Here is an 18,318-nt window from a genome sequence, read left to right on the forward strand (position 1 = left end):
GTGTGTCGGGGGACCGCTAATGTAGATGTTTGATTTCACATAACATTATAGTTTAAGGGTCAGTTCACAACGAACCGAATCGAGACAATCAGTGACATGGCGATACAAAATGCAAAAGACACAGTTGGCGGTCCCCCGGCACACCGTGACAACAATTATGGACTAAAATATCACTTTACACTTAGGAATTATTTAAACTTAATCAGTAAAATATATTATTTCATTACTTTTTAAAGTTGTTTGGTGGGGTTTTTTTTTAATTTCTTAATAAAAATTTTTATATCAAGCACTTTTTATTGTTCTATGTTATATTATTTTGTCATACTAAGATTTAAAATAATAAAACACAGGACATTCATGTTTAAACATTATATTGAAATTAAGTTAAAATACAATTTATTATGATTTTCAAAATACTTATATGATTCAAAGCTATAACTTTACACAATTTATTTCACAGTTTTTAAAGTTAAAGCCTTAAATCTTTATGCCAAGCATTTTTGTAAGTATAAAAGTATGAAATTACTGTTATATGATATTATGGCTTAAGATAAAAATCAATCAAATATTATGAAGGCCCTGCATTATAGTCTCTAACTCAATTTGATATAAAAATATAAATAAAAACAAAAAATTAAAATCTCATTATCATGAAGACAAATATGAAATATTGTAATTATTGCAAATCAAGCCTAATCGTGTTGTTTTCAACTGCCTAACTTTACTAATTTCTTCTCTATAAGGTTAATCCAGCGACTGAGGCTTCTTGCCACATGTAAATGCTTTCTCATACGAGTAGTGGTTCTCAAGATCCAAAACTTTTTGTCTGGTGAATTTTTGTCTGTTATAATGGAGAACAATAGTGCAGCCCAAATTTCCGAATGGAAAGGATACATATGGACACCTTTTCTTCCTAATAGGGAGGCTCTGTTGATATCTCCACTCATTTGCTCTGCTACACTTGCAGTGGCGAGCATTTTAGCAGAAAGTGTGCAGTCTTCATAATTAGCAGAACATAAAGCTCTTTGCGCACAGGAACTCGCCGTTTTGACTTTGTTTGACATTCTCAAACAGTACTGAGCCATACAAAACCACAGCAAACTGTTACCGGGATGTTCAAGTAAGAAATTGCTTAAGATCTTGATCGCCTGCTCCTGGTCTTCTTCCAGTACTAGGAATGATTTCAAGAAACCAATATCATAACCAAAACTATTTTCTTTTTCGTATTTAGCCAGCTCACCTAATGCCAGCCTCGATAAACTTGTATCTGAATGCATTATTCCTAGGGAACAGATAGCGAATAAACAGTAAGGTGTTGGATTCTTCTGAGATACTTGAATGCTGTGGAAGAGAAGAGTTTTCGCGTCTTCCATGCCCTTGAATTTATAAACTATTCCTGCCATTGCAACAAGAAGGTCAGATTTCTCTTCCTCAGCGTTACATAACCAATGTAATGCTGTATCATAAACAGAATAAGACTCTTCATACAGACCATTTTTAAAGAGAGCGAGTGCCAAACCACATGTTGAATTTAAACTGGCTTCTGTAATAGCCTTATAGGTTGTTATGGCTTCATCGTAATTTTCAAGTCTTAACAAAACTCTTCCAACATTCAATAGTATTATGTTCTTCTGTTCCGTGTTTTCCGCCAATTCTAAGGCTTTGGTGTATGAATCTAAGGAACTACGAAGTAATCCAGTTCTTTCCTGCATGATACCCAACATATTGTTGGCGCAAGCATTGTCGGGCTCGAATTTGAGATACCAAGACAGTAAATCGACAGAATAAGGAATAGCATAGAGACCATCAATTATATATTTTGTATCGGGGTTGTTTTTGTAGTCAATATTTTTCAAAGTTCGACACACCCAATCGGCGTAACCGAGTGCACTTTCAGGGTGGTAGCCCAACCTACACGCGTGTCTCAATAAATCCATAGCCTCCTCTTCTCTTATTACTTCAGCAATTAGTGCTTGCCCTATCCAACTCTGTGGATATGAAGGTAGAGTAGATTGCCCTCTCCAAAAGCAATAGTTGGCTATTTTATACTGTTGCATACAAACATACAATGTTCCTAAATTGCACCAAATTTTTGCTACAGACCACTTGCGAGTTGTTAACAGAGCTTTAATAAAGCAGTGCTGGGCCTTATCATATTTTTTTAAGAATATACAAATTTTACCAAGTAAATTCCAATTTCGCCATGTAGTCGGCTTAGCTTTTATTTCTGCAATAATCAATCTGTATGCTATGTGGCAATTGGCTATGTCTTTTGTGGCATGGTAGTATGAGAGGTAAGCATGTGCCAAGTCATATGTAGTCAATTGGTTCCTCCGCTTAGCAATCACAGAGTAACATGCAAGAGCTTGAGGAAATATCTCTATATTGTCCTTTCTGACAATTTCATCAGTATCACCTCCTATCGGTTTAGTGTGAACAAAACTGTATGCTTTAGGCAGTTTTGCAATAAATAAGAAGGCTTCAGCTAATAAATTCCAGAAACATTTAAACTTCTTTTCCATTGATAAAGCCTTTGTGATGTATGTTATAGCATTCTGAGCTGTATCTCTAGCTTTCCCATATAACTTTGCTTCCAAGTTCTTTTTAGCTATTCTCATCCATGTCTCTGCAATTCCTTTAAGTGCCAAGATTGAGGATGAATCTATTTCAAAAACCTTTGTGAAAGTTGACAAAGCATCTTCATATTGTGTCAGTAGCGAATGTATAAAACCAATTCTGGTTAAGCAGTGAACACTTTTAGAGGGATCCATTGATATAACTTTATTATAAGCTTTCAATGCTGATGTAAAGGATCCTCGAGAGAAATAGGCATCTGCCAAGCACTCAAATGCAAGAACATGACTCTGATTAATTTTAATAACATCTCTAAATTTAGCTATGGCATTCTCCCATTCCCTTCTATTTAAGTAGTGAAGACCCAGTCTAAAACTGTTCCAAGTTTCTCCTTGTATTGTTTGTGAGGAGTTTATAAGCAATTCAAAATCTGCATCCTTCTGGTTAAGTTTATTATATATATTGCTCAGATCTTTTATAATGTCACTATTGGAATTGTTTAGGCTGTATGCTTTTTCTAAACATTTTTTAGATTTCTCAAGGTCATTTTTAATTTGATGGTAATATTTACCCAAGTAATGAAATGTTTGATCATGTTCTGCATCAAGCTTTGCAGCTCTCAACAAGTAAATTATACTTTTCTCATACTCATTTATCTCCCAATATGATTTACCTTTATAAAATAAATTGAAACTGTCATCAGGAGCATTTTCTAACAGTTTCAATATCTCATTATGTTTGTTTTGTTTAGCAAGGGCTAATACTTCCAATTGAGTATGATGATCTGATGATTCCAAATTCTTGAGTACATGTTCAGCGTTCTCATTTGTCTCAATGTAACATCTCGCCAAAGCTGCCTGTTCCTCGGTACTGAGGGATTCTGTAGGAATTTTTTTGGCAACAGCTATAGCTTCTTGCCACTTTTGCTGTTCCTTTAATGATAAAAACAAATACTTTTGTAAAGTTATGATAAATTCGGAATTTCTAGCTTTTGTCAAGAAACTTGTTGCTAGCTTTTGTGTGACGGGCCATTTTTTTAACATAACTGTACATTTTATCACAAAAGCTGCTTCTGTGGCATCAGGCTCATGAAAATTTATCAATGGAACACATTCCTTGTATGCATCAATATAGGAGCCTTTTGAATATGAAACAATACTCTTCAGTAGGCCTGGGTATTTAGAATTTTCAATACCAGATATGATCTGATTAAAATTTTCTTCAATAATAAATCCGCTGAAAGAATCATGCTTGACAAAATAGACACACAAGTATTTACAGAGCCAGTCTCTAAAAGTAACACTGGTTTTGAAGAAATCTTGCCCTAGTATTTCTGTTATAGCTTCAGCAAAGCCTCTATTGTTAATAATAACTTTAGCTTGTAAAATATATAAATTGTTAGCATCTTCATGATTATCAATTTCCTGCAGGCATTTTATAACTCTTGGTATATCATTTTCTTTACAAGGAATTTCAGCATTAACTAGCTCGATGAGGTGCTTTTCAGCTATCTTTTGAAGAAGATCGTCAGGTTTTCTATCAATAAAATTTAAAGTAACATGAAAAGCTTCATCACATTTTAATGAGCATCCAAGCTGACATAGTTTGTTAAGTATTTCTGTTGCTTTGTCCGTATCAATTTGTAGTTTAAGTATTTCATCATAGATAGTGAATAGTTTGTGTTTTATGTTACCTTCCTTACATTCATAGTAGTTGGCAAGTCCTTGCCATGCTAATAATTGGTCTGGCTTTGTTGCTATAGCCTTCTGGTATGCTAATGGAGCTTGATCTGAATCCTGAAATGACTTTCCGAGCAAAACCAAAGCCAAGTAGTTTTGTTTGTCTTTCTTCAATATACCTTTACAAACTTCTTGCGCTTCTTTAAACTTTTTTGCATCAATATGAGTCCTTGCTTCTTTTAATAATGATTTTACATCTGTCATCTGTAATTGTTTACATATATAACATATAAATATTTAACGTTCTATATCTTTAAAGTTCATATTAGAATCTACACTAATTCATCTGAGGTTTGACTGTCTGTTTGTCCATCCTCCTGATTACGGAGAAAGTTCAAAGGACAGTTTGGATGAAGGATGTTATGGGTAGTCGTTTTATATGTCGTTTTATACGAATTTAATCGAAGTAGCAGACATTTAGTTGTGTTTAAAAAGATACTTATCTATTTTTGGTTATGTATAACATTATATTATTATATTACTCGGAATTGAATCAATTTTCAAACCCTTGATATTATATTTATAAAAGCAATTTCTAACGCTATACTTACACTGATATCCTACAAAAAAGATTTTTAATTTTAATAAACAATATAAAACGGCAAACACATTATTTGACGTTTGAAAATTGAAATTGACAGTTGTAATTTGACAATGACGTCTACTTTTTTTTTTGTTGGCTTTTGGCAGCTGGCACTGACACCGGGCAAGTAACAAGGGTATATTCTTCTTATGCCCGGGCCGCACTGTCAACTGTGGGCTGTGGCCACAGATTTTAGAATGTTCTGAGGCTTTGGCCCTGAGGGCTGAGGCTCAGCCCAGCTGAGCTGACTGCTGAATGAGGACTGAGGCCTGATGCTGGCACTTCACAAGGCTATTTGTATTTGCGTATATATATGACGTATTCGCCAAACAATCAACATGTATAGACGGTATGTTTGACAAAGTATTGGCCTTATTTGCCTATATTTTGACAAAATATATTAACCAATACTAAATACATGTACACATACCTTTGTCGGTTTTTGACGCACATCAAAGGAATCAAATAGGCAAGTAAACAAAATCAAGTAAAAGTTTAGTATTTGACGTCCATGTCTTTTATTTGCTTGTTTGTATATACGTCAATAATTTTGCCAAATGCAACAAATAGCCAATAGCAAATACAAATAGCCATGTGAATTGTGAAGTGCCAACTGCAAGGCGCCAGGTGCCAGCATGAGAGTGAGTTCGAACTTAAGACTGGCAATAATTTATTCTTTCTATCAAAATTAGAAGGTGACAAAGAACTTGCATATGACACTTGACAGTGACACTTGTTTGAAATGTTTAGTGTTTACGTTTGTCGTTTAGGTACGCAATTTGTGGCTTGTTTGTGGTCAGTGGCGGTTTTCAGTGCAATTTGTAAACAAAAATGAAAATTGATTTTTAAACAATTTATAAAGTTTTTAATTCCAAAAAGTTATATAACAATTATATTAATTCAATATTAATTGCTTAAATAGACATTCATGGAGTCTCCTAATATTTACATCAAGAAACTGGGTAAGTTAATTTGGTTTGGAATAAATTTGGATTTAAATAACTTTGGATTTACGAATTTATATAACATTTATAATTTTTAGGTCATCCTATTAAAGAAATTCGTGAAAGATCCCTCAAGTTGCTTTTGACAAAGTTACAATGTGGATGGGTACTACCGGACGAAATTGATATTATCCGAGAGCTTGTAAACAATTTATTGAATTGGTTGAATGAAAACCATCCTCTTCAAAAGGAAGTTCTGCAGTTATTGCTGATAACACTAAAAGTAAGTAATTTTTTAACAATTAATGTTGACTCCTGTATTAACATCTTTATCCTGTTATCATCATAGTCATAAACTATAGAATGCATGCTTTTATTTTTTACACATGGGAGAGCCATACTTCGGCACGAATGGGCCGGCTCGACCGGAGAAATACCACGGGTTCACAGAAAACCGGCGTGAAACAGTGCTTGCGCTGTGTTACGCCGAGTGAGTGAGTTCCCTTCCCTACCCTCCCTTATTCCTTTCCCTACCCTCCCCTATTCCCTTCCTTACCCTTGCCTACCCTATTACCCTATTCCCTTTTAAAAGGCCGCCTGCAGCTCTTCTGTTGTTGCAAGTGTCCATAGGCGACGTAAGTTGCTTTCCATCAGGTGACCCGTTTGCTTGTTTGCCCCCTTATTTCATAAAAAAGAATATTGTCATACTATTTTGCTGATTCAAAAATTACTTTAGATGTGCCGTTAGTCACTTTCATACTCAGTTAAAGGTGCCAAACTGGCTTTTTAATTTGTGTTAATTATATATTTAAATTAAATAATAAAAAAATTATAGTAACACAAATTAAAAATCTTGGCACTCTTAAATTTAGGTTTTGAGAGTAACTCCCAACAAAATTGTTTGTTTAAACAAACAAACAATTTTGTTGCAAAGAAAAAGTAATCACAGTATATTTTAATAAACCTTATTATTGATTACAGACAAAAAATGGTGCTTACATTGTAAAGGACCAAGGTGTTAGTACAATTCTAACACACCTTAATAGCTTAAAAAGTAACACAGACGCTATTGATGTATTAGAAGATATTATTGAAACTCTTCGTTTTATAAACACTGTGGATTCTGAATGTTCTTTAAGAATACCTCCCCTGCAGCTTAACTCTTCTAGTAGGTAAGTCATTCGGATATATTAACTATTGCTCTCTCTATAACCTTGTTGGATCAGCTGTCATCTGTCAATTTCTCTGGGCAAAGTTAAGGATAAAGTTAAAGTTAAATTTGCCTTAACTATAACCATAAAGTTATTTTTAACTTTAACTTTAACCACACCTCTGGTGCAACCCAACCATAAAATGTCAGGTGGCTTGGGTTCTTTTTGATAAAATAAATGTTTATCATTAAAAATAGCATGAAATAGCTTGTAAATTTTAAATAAACTTTAAAAATGGTTTCAACAATTCACTTTCAGTTCTAAAACAAGTAGAAATGGGAGCAGTTGTAATGGTTTTAACAATGAATGTCAAGAAAAAATTTACTGCTTTGTTGGAAATGATGGAGAAACATATAAAAACCAAAAGTAAGCATGCTTTTATTATCTTATGTATGCACCCTATTTTATAAATGTAACATATTATATTTTATTTCATAAGTAAGATAAATTATTCAAAAAAAAATTTAAACATAGAAAGCTGAAACAAGAAATTCCCAAGAATTCTTAAGAGCTCTCCTGACTCCAAAAATCAAACATCGTCCTTCTCTCTTCACACTCATGCCCGTCTTTCATATGCCAGGTGAAAAAGGACAGCGCGGAATCATCGCCGAGTTAGTTTTACTTGAATAAAAGACGAACTATAAAGATTATGAAAAAAGTGTTTTGAGCAAATTTAGGTTTTATCAATACCTTTTTAGGTATTAAAAATATTCAAGAAAAGACAGCAAACTTCGAAGATCCAAGCAAAAATGTGTCTAAAACAAGGTTTTTTGTAAAAAAGAAACTATTGAGCATTTTTTCAGTAATCATGAATTGAAGTTACTTGTGTCAAAAAATCTGTTTTCTAGACCTTACAGATTTTGAGATCTAGGTTAAAGTATGTAGTCAAGTTAGGGTCAGGTGCGCTCTTAAGATTTATTTTTATTCTCATTTCAGAACAGACATAAAAAACAGTGGCATAAAGTGTCTTCTTTTTCCATGGGTGGATTTGGGACCATCAGATATAAAGACGATGAATTTAATCATGGACTCACTGAAAGTGTCAAAATCCACAAGAAGGTGTTGTAGGTTTATACGAGATGTCTTTCTGCGTGACTTCCCAGTTCAAATATTCTTAAACAGGCCAACAATAGTCAAGGTATTATATTGTGATGTACCATAGAGGAAATTGATTCCTAGGCAGTTATTCCTATGTCATTTGGTCAAACTATGCCAATTCAATGTTTTGGCTGGGTTTGATTTACACCAAACATTATCGCGACCAATTTACATAGGCTATAGGGTTATGAATCAACTTCTCTGATAAACAGATGATTCTATTATAACCAGATGTTCTGTTTGTATAGTGCGTCAAGAAAATCATGACAGGCGGGAAAATTTTCTAAACGTAACGTTATCACGCTTAAAAGGTGTATTTTTTTCTTTGTATTTCACAGAGAACGCTTATTACATTTTAAATATTGTCACCTTGCACATTTTTATCTCGAATCAATAAAGTTCTCTTATTTTTTATTTCATTAAAAAAAAATCCCGCCTGTCATGACTTTCTTGACAGACTATATTTCTGTATGTCTGATCCTACACAAACAATGGACCAATTTTAGCAAATTTCCACCATTGGAATGCTTTCTTTCTATGTTTGTTTCATGTAAATGTTATTTCTTAGGTCCAACAATTTTCGCACATATAATGAACTAGCTGTTGCCCGCGACTTCGTTCGCGTGGACTTCAGTTTATAGCGCGCGATGTCAACAAAATTGGTGTCAAAAGCTTTTATAAAAAAACCCTGGTACCTCTTAAATCAATACAGCTGTGTAGTGTGCACACAATAAGTACTTTATTTTTTATATTAAACTTTAAATTTTATGCCAAATTTCAAAGCATATTTAGCCCCCCAATTACACAACTTTACCCATAAACTATTTATCATTGATAGGTTTAGCCCCAATTTCACCAACATCTGTTAGTGTTAACAGCTTGTTAAAATGTCCTGTCTTCTCTTTCATTCATATGAAAAACGAAACAGCTAACGTGATACTAATTCGATCATTAACTTTAACAGTCGTTGGTGAAATTTGGTCTTAAGGTTACGTCACTGCCTGCACAGATAAAGTATTGAGTTATTTAATACCGTAGAATAGATATAACAATCGAAAAAAATCGAGACTTAAATGTAAGATGATACCACCTCTTATAGAAAGACTTTTGAGCAAGCGTCAGCGCGATGTAGAAGACGCACGGCGCCATCTATTATGAATTTTTTGAACAAATTTACGACCCTTACAACCCTTTTTTCCAGTAAAAAAGTAGCCTATGTTCTTTCTCAGGCTTTAGACTATCTGTATACAAAATTTCATTACAATCGGTTCGGTAGTTTTGGCGTTTGGCGTGAAAGCGAGACTGACAAACAGACAGAGATACTTTCGCATTTATAATATTAGTATAGATTATGTGCACACTGCACAGCTGTTTTTGGGTATTTTGATTAATTAAGGGCCGCGCTACACCGGAATGGCAGCGGCGAGGCGAGCACTTTCAGCGCTGCCATTCCGGTGTAGCGCGGCCCTAAGAGGGGTACCACTTACCAGGGTTTTAAAAAGTTTTTAAATTTGACACAAATTTTGTTGACACCGCGCGCTATAAACTAAAGTCCACGCGGACGAAGTCGCGGGCAACAGCTAGTATATATATAATATTATTATAATATTATTAAACATCATATTCTAACGTATTAAAAACTATAAACAAAAACATACTAACTAATAAGTATGATTAGTTCTATGTTACAATAAAGTAAAAAATAAAACGCCATCTGTTGAATCGTATTAGAACTAAAATGTTCATTCCATCGCGATATATTTCTGGATTTTTTATAATATTATACATAAAATATGTTTAAGATTTTTGAAATTTTATTTTATTACACATCCAAGACCCAGGAAAATTGAAAACTTTTTGTTCCGCCTGCGGGACTCGAACCCAGGACCACCGGGATGAGCGCTGGCCACGCGCAATGCGAATTCATTTTCATCGAAATTTTCATGGAAATAAGATATTTTCCCACATCAAAATGTAGCCTATGTCCGATCTCAGACTCTAGAATAACTGTATACAAAATTTCGTTGCAATCGGTTCAGTAGTTTTGGCGTGAAAGCAAGACAGACAGACAGACAGAGATACTTTCGCATTTATAATATTAGTATGGATTATAATATTATTAAACATCATATTCTAACGTATTAAAAACTATAAACAAAAACATACTAACTAATAAGTATGATAAGTTCTATGTTACAATAAAGTAAAAAATAAAACGCCATCTGTTGAATCGTATTAGAACTAAAATGTTCATTCCATCGCGATATATTTCTGGATTTTTTATAATATTATACATAAAATATGTTTAAGATTTTTGAAATTTTATTTTATTACACATCCAAGACCCAGGAAAATTGAAAACTTTTTGTTCCGCCTGCGGGACTCGAACCCAGGACCCCCGGGATGAGCGCTGGCCACGCGCAATGCGAATTCATTTTCATCGAAATTTTCATGGAAATAAGATATTTTCCCACATCAAAATGTAGCCTATGTCCTTTCTCAGACTCTAGAATAACTGTATACAAAATTTCATTGCAATCGGTTCAGTAGTTTTGGCGTGAAAGCAAGACAGACAGACAGACAGAGATACTTTCGCATTTATAATATTAGTATGGATTATAATATTATTAAACATCATATTCTAACGTATTAAAAACTATAAACAAAAACATACTAACTAATAAGTATGATTAGTTCTATGTTACAATAAAGTAAAAAATAAAAGGCCATCTGTTGAATCGTATTAGAACTAAAATGTTCATTCCATCGCGATATATTTCTGGATTTTTTATAATATTATACATAAAATATGTTTAAGATTTTTGAAATTTTATTTTATTACACATCCAAGACCCAGGAAAATTGAAAACTTTTTGTTCCGCCTGCGGGACTCGAACCCAGGACCCCCGGGATGAGCGCTGGCCACGCGCAATGCGAATTCATTTTCATCGAAATTTTCATGGAAATAAGATATTTTCCCACATCAAAATGTAGCCTATGTCCTTTCTCAGACTCTAGAATAACTGTATACAAAATTTCATTGCAATCGGTTCAGTAGTTTTGGCGTGAAAGCAAGACAGACAGACAGACAGAGATACTTTCGCATTTATAATATTAGTATGGATTATAATATTATTAAACATCATATTCTAACGTATTAAAAACTATAAACAAAAACATACTAACTAATAAGTATGATTAGTTCTATGTTACAATAAAGTAAAAAATAAAACGCCATCTGTTGAATCGTATTAGAACTAAAATGTTCATTCCATCGCGATATATTTCTGGATTTTTTATAATATTATACATAAAATATGTTTAAGATTTTTGAAATTTTATTTTATTACACATCCAAGACCCAGGAAAATTGAAAACTTTTTGTTCCGCCTGCGGGACTCGAACCCAAGACCACCGGGATGAGCGCTGGCCACGCGCAATGCGAATTCATTTTCATCGAAATTTTCATGGAAATAAGATATTTTCCCACATCAAAATGTAGCCTATGTCCTTTCTCAGACTCTAGAATAACTGTATACAAAATTTCATTGCAATCGGTTCAGTAGTTTTGGCGTGAAAGCAAGACAGACAGACAGACAGAGATACTTTCGCATTTATAATATTAGTATGGATTATAATATTATTAAACATCATATTCTAACGTATTAAAAACTATAAACAAAAACATACTAACTAATAAGTATGATTAGTTCTATGTTACAATAAAGTAAAAAATAAAAGGCCATCTGTTGAATCGTATTAGAACTAAAATGTTCATTCCATCGCGATATATTTCTGGATTTTTTATAATATTATACATAAAATATGATTAAGATTTTTGAAATTTTATTTTATTACACATCCAAGACCCAGGAAAATTGAAAACTTTTTGTTCCGCCTGCGGGACTCGAACCCAGGACCCCCGGGATGAGCGCTGGCCACGCGCAATGCGAATTCATTTTCATCGAAATTTTCATGGAAATAAGATATTTTCCCACATCAAAATGTAGCCTATGTCCTTTCTCAGACTCTAGAATAACTGTATACAAAATTTCATTGCAATCGGTTCAGTAGTTTTGGCGTGAAAGCAAGACAGACAGACAGACAGACAGACAGACAGACAGACAGACAGACAGACAGACAGAGATACTTTCGCATTTATAATATTAGTATGGATTCTATTCTACTAACTTTTGTTTGTTTAACTCGAATTTTTTTTATGTAAATTAAGATTATTTATTATGTTTTTTCAGACTTTACTGGCTATATCAAGTGGGCAATGTGGCGGGAACCCACAAGAGGCACTATGTGTGCTGTTGTGCATAACCAGAGCTCTGCATATGCAGTTTATGCAATTATTAAGCTTGGATTTTGTATGTAAGTCACAGAAGGTACGCCATATGTCTAATGTTAATGCTGTTAAATATATTTAAAAGTCTAATACGGGCGTCATATAGTGAGATGACGCCCGCAACTCCGTGCCGCCGACCGCCAAACTTAGTTTATCACGCGGAAACCGTACATTTTTCCAGGAAAAGTATCCTATGTCCTTTCCTGGCACTTAAATTATCTCCATACAAAAATTTCAGCAATATTGGTTCAGTGGTTTGGACGTGAAGAGGTCAGGCAGACACACTTTCGAATTTATAATATTAAGTATGGATAAGATAGCTGTGTAGCTAAAAGGGCCTACCTTGACTGATTAAATTGATGTTTGAAAGGTAGAAAAATAATATTGATAGGCAAAATTAAAATAATATTGTATATCCTATGTGTAAATATTCTCAGGACTAAGTAACCTTACTCGGAATTTTTTTTAGGTTTCAGAAAATAAAGAAGATATGGAAGATAATATCAACCTAGAGCTTCAGAAAGCAATAGACTATAGACAGGATTCACCACATCAAGACGCGCTTTTAGCATTGAGGCAACAGCCCGTGCCGATATTCGCACTTGACGCTTTACAGACAATATTCACAGTGATGGCGAGAAGTGTGGTTGATGAATCAACAATTGAAGATTTGGATTTGGTATGTAAACCTGATTTTCTGAAGTTCTATGTATTCTGTCTTCCCATGTCGATCATGGTAATTTTTTTTTAGTGAAATAAGTGGGCAAACGAGCAAACGGGTCACCTGATGGAAACTCACTCACTCAATATAACAGGAGAGGGTAGGGAAGGGAAAAGGGTAGGGGATTGGGCCTCCGGTAAACTCACTCACTCGGCGAAATTCAGCGCAGCGCTGTTTCACGCCGGTTTTTTTGTGAGCCCGTGGTATTTCTCCGGTCGAGCCGGCCCATTTTTGCCGAAGCATGGCTCTCCCACGTCTTCATTGTTCAATTCTTAAGCAGCTTAAAAGCCTTATATTATCATGTGTAAAAGTATGAACAATGATATGGGTCATATTTTTCTAAAGTACAGTAATCCAAATTCTCAGGTCAAGTTTATTTTCTGCATACTTTGCTAGTGAAGTAGGTTAACTTTTTATGTTTAACCATATATTTTTGGAACATCTTTAAAGATTTTTTATTTTTTCCAGAAACAAATTAACACATGTTTATCTCTTGTTGACTCCATGCTCAAGTTATTACTGGATTGCGTTACTAAGAAATTCTGGCGAGTAGAACACAGTACTAAAACGCACAGAGACATTGCACATAAGTCTTGCATTGTCATGCGTATGCTTGGGGACTTACTAACGAAATACAAGTAAGTATTTCTTAAGCCCTTTTCTAATATTTACATACTGTCCTTCTCTAATCCCAGTCCCATCGATCGTGGAATAACGAGACACAATAGCTTATCTATTGTTATCGCGGCCGGATGCGGCCGATTAGGGCTTCATGAATTAAAGAAACAACATCATTGTTTTCATTTCTTCAATTGTCTCCATCTATAAATTTTTAGTTTAGCTCATAACTTTTTTCTTGACTTAGATAGTAAAGGTTATGTTTAAATGTAAGAAAAATCTTAATTTAAAAACGATTTTTTCAGTAAAGCATTTGAGAAAAATCCCGAAGGTGTATACTATCGCATAGTTTGGTTGCGTCTTGTGCAATGTGGGGGGCAGTTATTACAATGGGCCAAAGACTCGCCGCTTCCACCTGCAACCCTTGTGACAGCTCTACAAATGGCTCAGATTGACCCTGTACTAGATCTTTTATATCCAAAAATAAGTTATCAAATTAATAATGTTTTGAGTGTAAGTATTTTTTTGCTTGTAAAAGTTTTGTAACATGTTTAAGTTGTTTTTAATGTCGAATGCAAGTACTTACTTACTTTTTCAGGTGGCGAAATCGTCATTAGATAAAGAGCATAAAAGTAAATTTTGTGAGCTAACCAAGGTATATACGAGCATAGAGTGTGCTGTAAAGTTTAAGACAATAAAATTCAAGGAATCAAGGAATGACGAGGAGCTTCTTATATCAATCCAAAAGACCCTGCCGATATTCCATTTCAATTTAGATAAGAAGTATTTTAAAGAAGTAGTGTCCGTTTTGTTTGAGACAGCCAAGAATCTTGACCAAAACGATATAAATTGGTGCATGGAGTGTGAAATAGCTCTGAAATTAATGGCTCACGGTGTGGAGTGGATAAAAACAACATTCTACATGTTGTTGACCGAGTTTATAAGAAATGCGTTTGTTGGCGACGAAAGCAAGCAGACTGAAAACGAAAAATGTCTGAAACTTATGTGCCATGTTGAAATACTGACGGAAATCTGCTGCCAGGGTCTCTCGTCGAATATAGAAGAGGTGAGTAGTAGTTTTGTGTCATGTCATATTAGATAATCATATAAATTGGATCCGAGATCATTGAGTCAATTATATTGGATAATGTAATATAGACATATGATTCATTTCTTCCTTGATCATAGATTTCTGACATTTGCTGAGACTTGAGAGATTGGATCCAATACGGTCATAGAAATAGGTGTTGCCAGTTATTTAATATAAAAAAGAGTTTTTAATTTGAAAAACGTTTTAGTTTCCAAACCTTTACTGAACAACAGTATAGCAATATGACATATCCCTACAGTAGTGAAACGAATGTACTTGCGCAGAGCAACGGAGGGGTACCCGCGGGGAAGCGGGCGGCGCGGGCCCGCGTATACTTACTCGCGGAGTTTGTGTACCTGCGCCCACAGGGGTGACGTTGGCGCGTTGTCTACGAATTTTGTGTTGTAAAACGATAACTTATCTTATAAACAATGGGATATTATAATAAATGTTCAGTGTACGGATGTAAATCTGATTCAAAAAACAAAAAGGATTTAAATTTTCATAAATATCGGCTCACAGTTTACACTAATATTGTGTTGGCTTTGGCGGCATGTATTTGCATCTCTGTTTTATTGTTTACGTTGTAAGAAGTGTAACAAGGAGAGAAACAATAAAGAATAAATTAAAAATCTGTCAAATACCCTGTTACATACTTATTAGTACCTACCTACCCATGTACACATATCAAGTGTAACATACCGCGCCCTTACCGCGCACGTAATAAGAGTTTTGAAGTGCTTCTGTTACACCTGACGTGTGATTAATTATTGGATATTTTATATATTCGAAATTTCGAATGCGTCTTCATTATTTTAATCTATTCTATTGTTATTCTATTGTGTCTCGCTCACCGGTGAGCTTATTGGGCTTGATGGGTTAATTAATTTTTTAAATAGAGAACTAAAATTATCTAAAAATAAAGTTTCACGTAAATATCTGGCAGTACGACATAATACGTACGATTCATCTACCGGCTCAAAAATTTTCTTTCCACTCCGGTCAAGACCTTGCTGGTCCAGTCCCTTATCTTACCTATAATTAACTATGGTGACGTGTGCTGTTTAGATCTTAATACCGACAAACTCGATAAACTCAACCGATTGTTTAATAATTGCCTCCGATTAAAATTCAACCTTCGAAAATACGACCATGTTTCTTCGTATCGCTCCAAGCTACACTGGTTACCAGTACGTCAGCGCCGCTCTGTGCAGGCACTGTGTATGCTATATTCATTGCTGCATCATCCCCATACTCCCGAATATCTCGCCCCTCACTTTCAATACCGTTGCAGCAGGCACGATAAAAACCTCCGATCCACTTCAAATCAGCTTTTAAGTTGCCCTTCTTACAAGTAAGTTCCGTCCACTCTTCTTTTAATATCCAGGCAATTCTCCTCTGGAACGCTCTTCCTCCGGAAATCAGGATGTCAAAAACCAGAGATACTTTTAAGCGCAGGTACCTGAGTTTTACTTGAAACAGTTGGCAGACTCTTAGTTTTCATAATTTATGGCATAAATTATTATTTACAATATTTTTAGCATCATCATTGATCAACTATATATTATTATAATATAGTTATTATATAATAATATATAACGTATGGTTATTGGTTTTATTTATATATAATTTTATGTGTGATAATATGTATATTATAAGTATAGTATAATATTATACAATATATATTTTATAAGTATAATATATATTTATTATTTTTTTCTGTCTTTTCCTCTTTCAACTCGACTGGCACCTATACAACTATGTCCTTGTATCGCCCAAAGGTTGACTGGTAGATAATGCCATACGGCATTAAGTCCACCTTTGTACCTATATGTGCATAAAGTTTTTAAAATAAATAAATATGTAAATATAACACGCTGATTAAACAGATTAAATGATAACATTTGCATTACAAGTACAATATTTTATTTTTATTTTATTTCCCGTTTCGTGGCAACCCTGGCATATCTGCTCGGTACCTGTCATCGGTGGCGGCATCGTGCGACGTCAAAGGCGTTTCGTTACTGTAGGGACTAATATTGCTATACTGTGACTGAACTAACAATGTTAACATGTCGCACACCCAGAACAACACTGTATTAAGTCAAAAAACCCCAAAATTTACTTATCTACATATTTAAATAGCCCACAATATACCGCATATACCACGAAAACAGGCGTATTTATATTTAAAAAACTGCCAGACAGATGGCGTTGTAAGTCTGTGTTGGTCGAGACGCACTGCCAAGGCCATACCACAAACATGCAACTATTTCGAGTTGCAACTTGTCCGTCATAGGTAACGGTACGCCACGCCCTCACGCAACAGTGAATTATTTGGAGATAATACGGTGTTATTCAAATAGTTGCTTTACCTTTGTTAAATTATTTCGTTTTAATTCTGTGTTGATGACTGTAGTAATACGACTTGTTTGATACTATTTCGAAATAGTTCTGTATTGTTGACGAAGGTATGTATTATTTTTTGTATTATTAAAAAATGTTTCATTATTGTCCGAAAAAGGTGAAAATCTATGAAATAATGCACTATTGATGGTAGTTACAAATTAGGACCTAATTATCTTTTTAATCATAATAAATAGATTTTTGTTCTAAGGATTATTGCTTACATTATATATTGTTAGTACAACGAATTAAATTTCAATTTAAAGTTATTGATACTGAGATAAAATCTTTTTTTAAATAATACACTATTGTTGAATCATCCAAATTCTTTATTGCCATTTTACGGATGTCTAGGAATCGTGCTCTTTTAATACTTAAAAGGGCCACAGAAGAACCTCAGGACGAACCTACACCATCTGAGCATTCAGGAAGCATGGAAGAGGATATCGAAAACACAGCCGTTGCAGCAACAACTGACGAGACATCAGTGCAGGTATCAGCATCTTATGAATCTTCAAAAAGGGAGGTACCCGTTTCTATTATATCTGATCGTAGCGATGAATTTATAGATCATTCTAACACGGATCCAACTTTTATTTTACCTGCTAAATATGTCAGTTGGCCTCCAGTCATTCCTAGAAGAGTATATTCTTCCTCTTCGAGTTCGTCATCAGACTAGCACATCATCGTCAAGCTCCAACAGCTCGAGTACTTAGTACATCTGTTGATGAATCCTTAATAGACCTAAGCCTTCTACAGCAGATACTCAAAGGAAGTCTAATACTACTCCGACTAACGTAGCCTCTGCTTCTGTCGCTGTAGCTGTGTCATCAGTGAGTAAACCCAAAAGAAGTAGAAAACGAGTACGAAATTCTGCTGGTTGGAAGTCTAAGGTTGCTAAAATTTTGCGGAATGTTTATGTTTCTTTAAAAACCCTAAAAAATCCTTCCCTAAACGTAAAATTCGTCCGCCTTGTGCTGATA

General features: G+C 34.5%; 2 protein-coding genes across 3 annotated transcripts in view; one reads left to right on the plus strand and one right to left on the minus strand.

Moving 5' to 3' along the window:
* Positions 1-508: 508 nt before the first annotated feature.
* Positions 509-4,911, minus strand: LOC121731666 (tetratricopeptide repeat protein 37). Its single transcript, XM_042121225.1, has 2 exons — positions 4,865-4,911; positions 509-4,517 (listed from the first exon to the last, which is right to left on the minus strand). Exon 2 carries the CDS (start codon positions 4,515-4,517, stop codon positions 708-710), a length of 3,810 nt encoding a protein of 1,269 aa, XP_041977159.1. The 5' UTR covers positions 4,865-4,911; the 3' UTR covers positions 509-707.
* Positions 4,912-5,776: 865 nt separating this feature from the next.
* LOC121732126 (rotatin-like) overlaps positions 5,777-18,318 on the plus strand; it is a 50,842-nt gene continuing 38,300 nt past the window's right edge. For both annotated transcript variants that reach the window (XM_042121932.1, XM_042121933.1), the window contains exons 1-10: positions 5,777-5,858; positions 5,939-6,123; positions 6,822-7,012; positions 7,310-7,417; positions 7,988-8,189; positions 12,403-12,540; positions 12,970-13,179; positions 13,690-13,859; positions 14,145-14,352; positions 14,438-14,905. In XM_042121932.1, the coding sequence (XP_041977866.1) occupies positions 5,825-5,858; positions 5,939-6,123; positions 6,822-7,012; positions 7,310-7,417; positions 7,988-8,189; positions 12,403-12,540; positions 12,970-13,179; positions 13,690-13,859; positions 14,145-14,352; positions 14,438-14,905 (1,914 nt within the window). In that variant the 5' untranslated portion in view covers positions 5,777-5,824. The remainder of the gene's footprint in view (positions 5,859-5,938; positions 6,124-6,821; positions 7,013-7,309; positions 7,418-7,987; positions 8,190-12,402; positions 12,541-12,969; positions 13,180-13,689; positions 13,860-14,144; positions 14,353-14,437; positions 14,906-18,318) is intronic.

This window comes from Aricia agestis, chromosome 11 (assembly GCF_905147365.1).
Source record: "Aricia agestis chromosome 11, ilAriAges1.1, whole genome shotgun sequence".
In the NCBI taxonomy this organism is placed as follows: domain Eukaryota; kingdom Metazoa; phylum Arthropoda; class Insecta; order Lepidoptera; family Lycaenidae; genus Aricia; species Aricia agestis.

Bases quoted from the DNA above. Each gene is read 5' to 3' on its own strand.
- LOC121731666 (XM_042121225.1), bottom strand. From the start codon at position 4,517: ATGACAGATGTAAAATCATTATTAAAAGAAGCAAGGACTCATATTGAT.